We start from the raw sequence: 1,997 nt of genomic DNA, 5'->3' as shown, positions 1-1,997 counted from the left end.
TGCCTAAATCACCCCCTCATGATGCTGGCCACCTCTGGTAAAATCGCCTGAATCCTCAGTTGAGGGGAACATGCAATTCTACCCCCGGTTGTATAATGGCCTATGTCAAAAGTGTGACTCTTTTGTTGAGTTTTTTGTGTTTCCTGAAAAACCTGAAAAAATGACTTAGGCCATTATTTTAAGAGGGTGTCGATATGGTATTAAAAAGGGCTGAAATTTAACTTGGTGAACCCTTGACAAACCCTGAAAAAAAGTGTTTTTACAGATGTGCCTTCTTCATTAGGTTTTATAACAACAGAACGTAGTTTAGTTGGAATAAAAACATTGTTGCTCTTTTAACATGTATCCGTCTTTTTTTCTCATGTGTCCCCTTGGGATCCTCGTGAAGCTCCTGACAAAGGAAATGAATTTCTCATAAACATAATTGTTGGAGTTGTATCTGTGGGTTTTCTATTGTTGGTGTTGGTGGTTCTTATCACCTACATAGTCACAAAAAGGTGCACCCAGAGGAATTTGCAAAAACCGCCTTCCCAACCGTCTGATGTTTCCCCGGACTCTTGCGAGGTATGCTGATCCGTCTGTGGTTCCTTTTCCCTACTGGAAGTACATCTACAGTCAGCCTACAAAATTTGATCTACTGTTTCATAGCAGGTCCTTATCTGCCGCGAGGAACCTTTGGACAACAGCAGTGTCAAAGCCATTTCCCAAAGCCCTGTGAGTGAACAGCAGCCATCCAATCTGCCTGACTGTGTCCCCCTGGAAATCAAGAGTGAGTGTATTTTATACTGTGCATAGCAGCACATGCTCCTGACCAATGGTCCAGAGTGTGTTGGCTCAAACATACAGTAAACTATTGTTCTAACTCTTATCTCTTCCCCTCAACACACCCCTCCCCTCTTCTTTCCCCACTTCTGAAGTCACTGACCTGATCTACACAGTGCTGGATCTGGTTCCTGTGCTGCAGGTGAAGCAGCTGGTGCGTACTCTCGGTGTGATGGATACAGAGATCGAACAAGCTGAGATGGATCACAGATCCTGCCGGGAGGCTCACTACCAGATGCTGCGGGTGTGGGCTGAGAGAGGGTCTCGTGCAGGTGGAGGAGGACGAGGTGGAATGCTGCACTGGTCGTTGATGCAGGAGTTGTCAGACATACTGAGAAAGATGCACCTGGGAAGGGCGGCGGAGGAGCTAGAGACAAAGTATGGCATTCAGTAATCCTCTCACACGAGCCAAGTGGAACAAAAAGCTTATGAAACCAAGTACTGCTCTCTCCAGAGACTCACTCACAGACGGCCTCAAAGCCTTCACAAAGACACGGGGCTACCACCAGCAGTTTTATTTCACAGCTAACCAGCATCATCGAGCACTCTACCTCTCATACCCACCATCTGCTGAGATGACAAGGTCAAACTACTGAGAGGGACTGATCAAAATGTTCAGGTTCAGAGCCACAAAATAGGTTTTTGCACTAATAGATTGTGCTCACCCTTTTGTAAAGAACATGTATGTAAAGAATATTTTTTAAAAATGTTTATGGAATAGTTTGACATTTTGGGAAGTGGGTCTCATTCTCTTTCTTACCAAGAGTTAAATGAGAAGATTGACACCACTGCTCTTATGTGAGTTTTATTGATCTTCTCATCTAATTCAGCGAGAGTGAATACACATATTTCCCAAAGAGTCAAACTAATGCAACAGGTCACGAAGCCTGCTGAAAAAATGCGCTGTTTCTTTCATGTCACTATATCGTCTGATTACATACTAGAGTGATCACTTAAGTTTTATTGACTGTAATTTGCACAGTATTGTATTTTCATGTTGCTTTATCAACTTTTTGTTGTACAGCAAACCTTTTTACCATCCTTTGTCATTTGTAGTTTAGGCCAATGAAATCACTTCATTTGTGTCAAAAGTCACTATTGCAGCTATGTTAAAATATTTGATTAAGTACAGGGAAGTGAAAAAGTTAACTGGTGACTATTTAGCCTGTACCATA

General features: G+C 42.8%; 1 protein-coding gene across 1 annotated transcript; it reads left to right on the top strand.

Moving 5' to 3' along the window:
- Nucleotides 1–339: 339 nt before the first annotated feature.
- Nucleotides 340–1,901, top strand: LOC111666877 (uncharacterized; the record flags this gene model as incomplete). The annotated part of the gene is made up of 3 exons (XM_023422384.2): nucleotides 340–564; nucleotides 649–769; nucleotides 918–1,901. Coding segments are annotated over 3 exons (645 nt in total), but the record flags the coding sequence as incomplete, so codon positions are not given.
- Nucleotides 1,902–1,997: the final 96 nt, after the last annotated feature.

The sequence above is a fragment of the Seriola lalandi genome, unplaced genomic scaffold, assembly GCF_002814215.2.
Source record: "Seriola lalandi dorsalis isolate HSWRI2012SDOR001 ecotype SW California unplaced genomic scaffold, Sedor1 jcf7180002003165, whole genome shotgun sequence".
NCBI classification, from domain to species: domain Eukaryota; kingdom Metazoa; phylum Chordata; class Actinopteri; order Carangiformes; family Carangidae; genus Seriola; species Seriola lalandi.
Note: the sequence above shows the minus strand (reverse complement) of the source record. Positions and strands in the feature narration are given on the sequence as shown.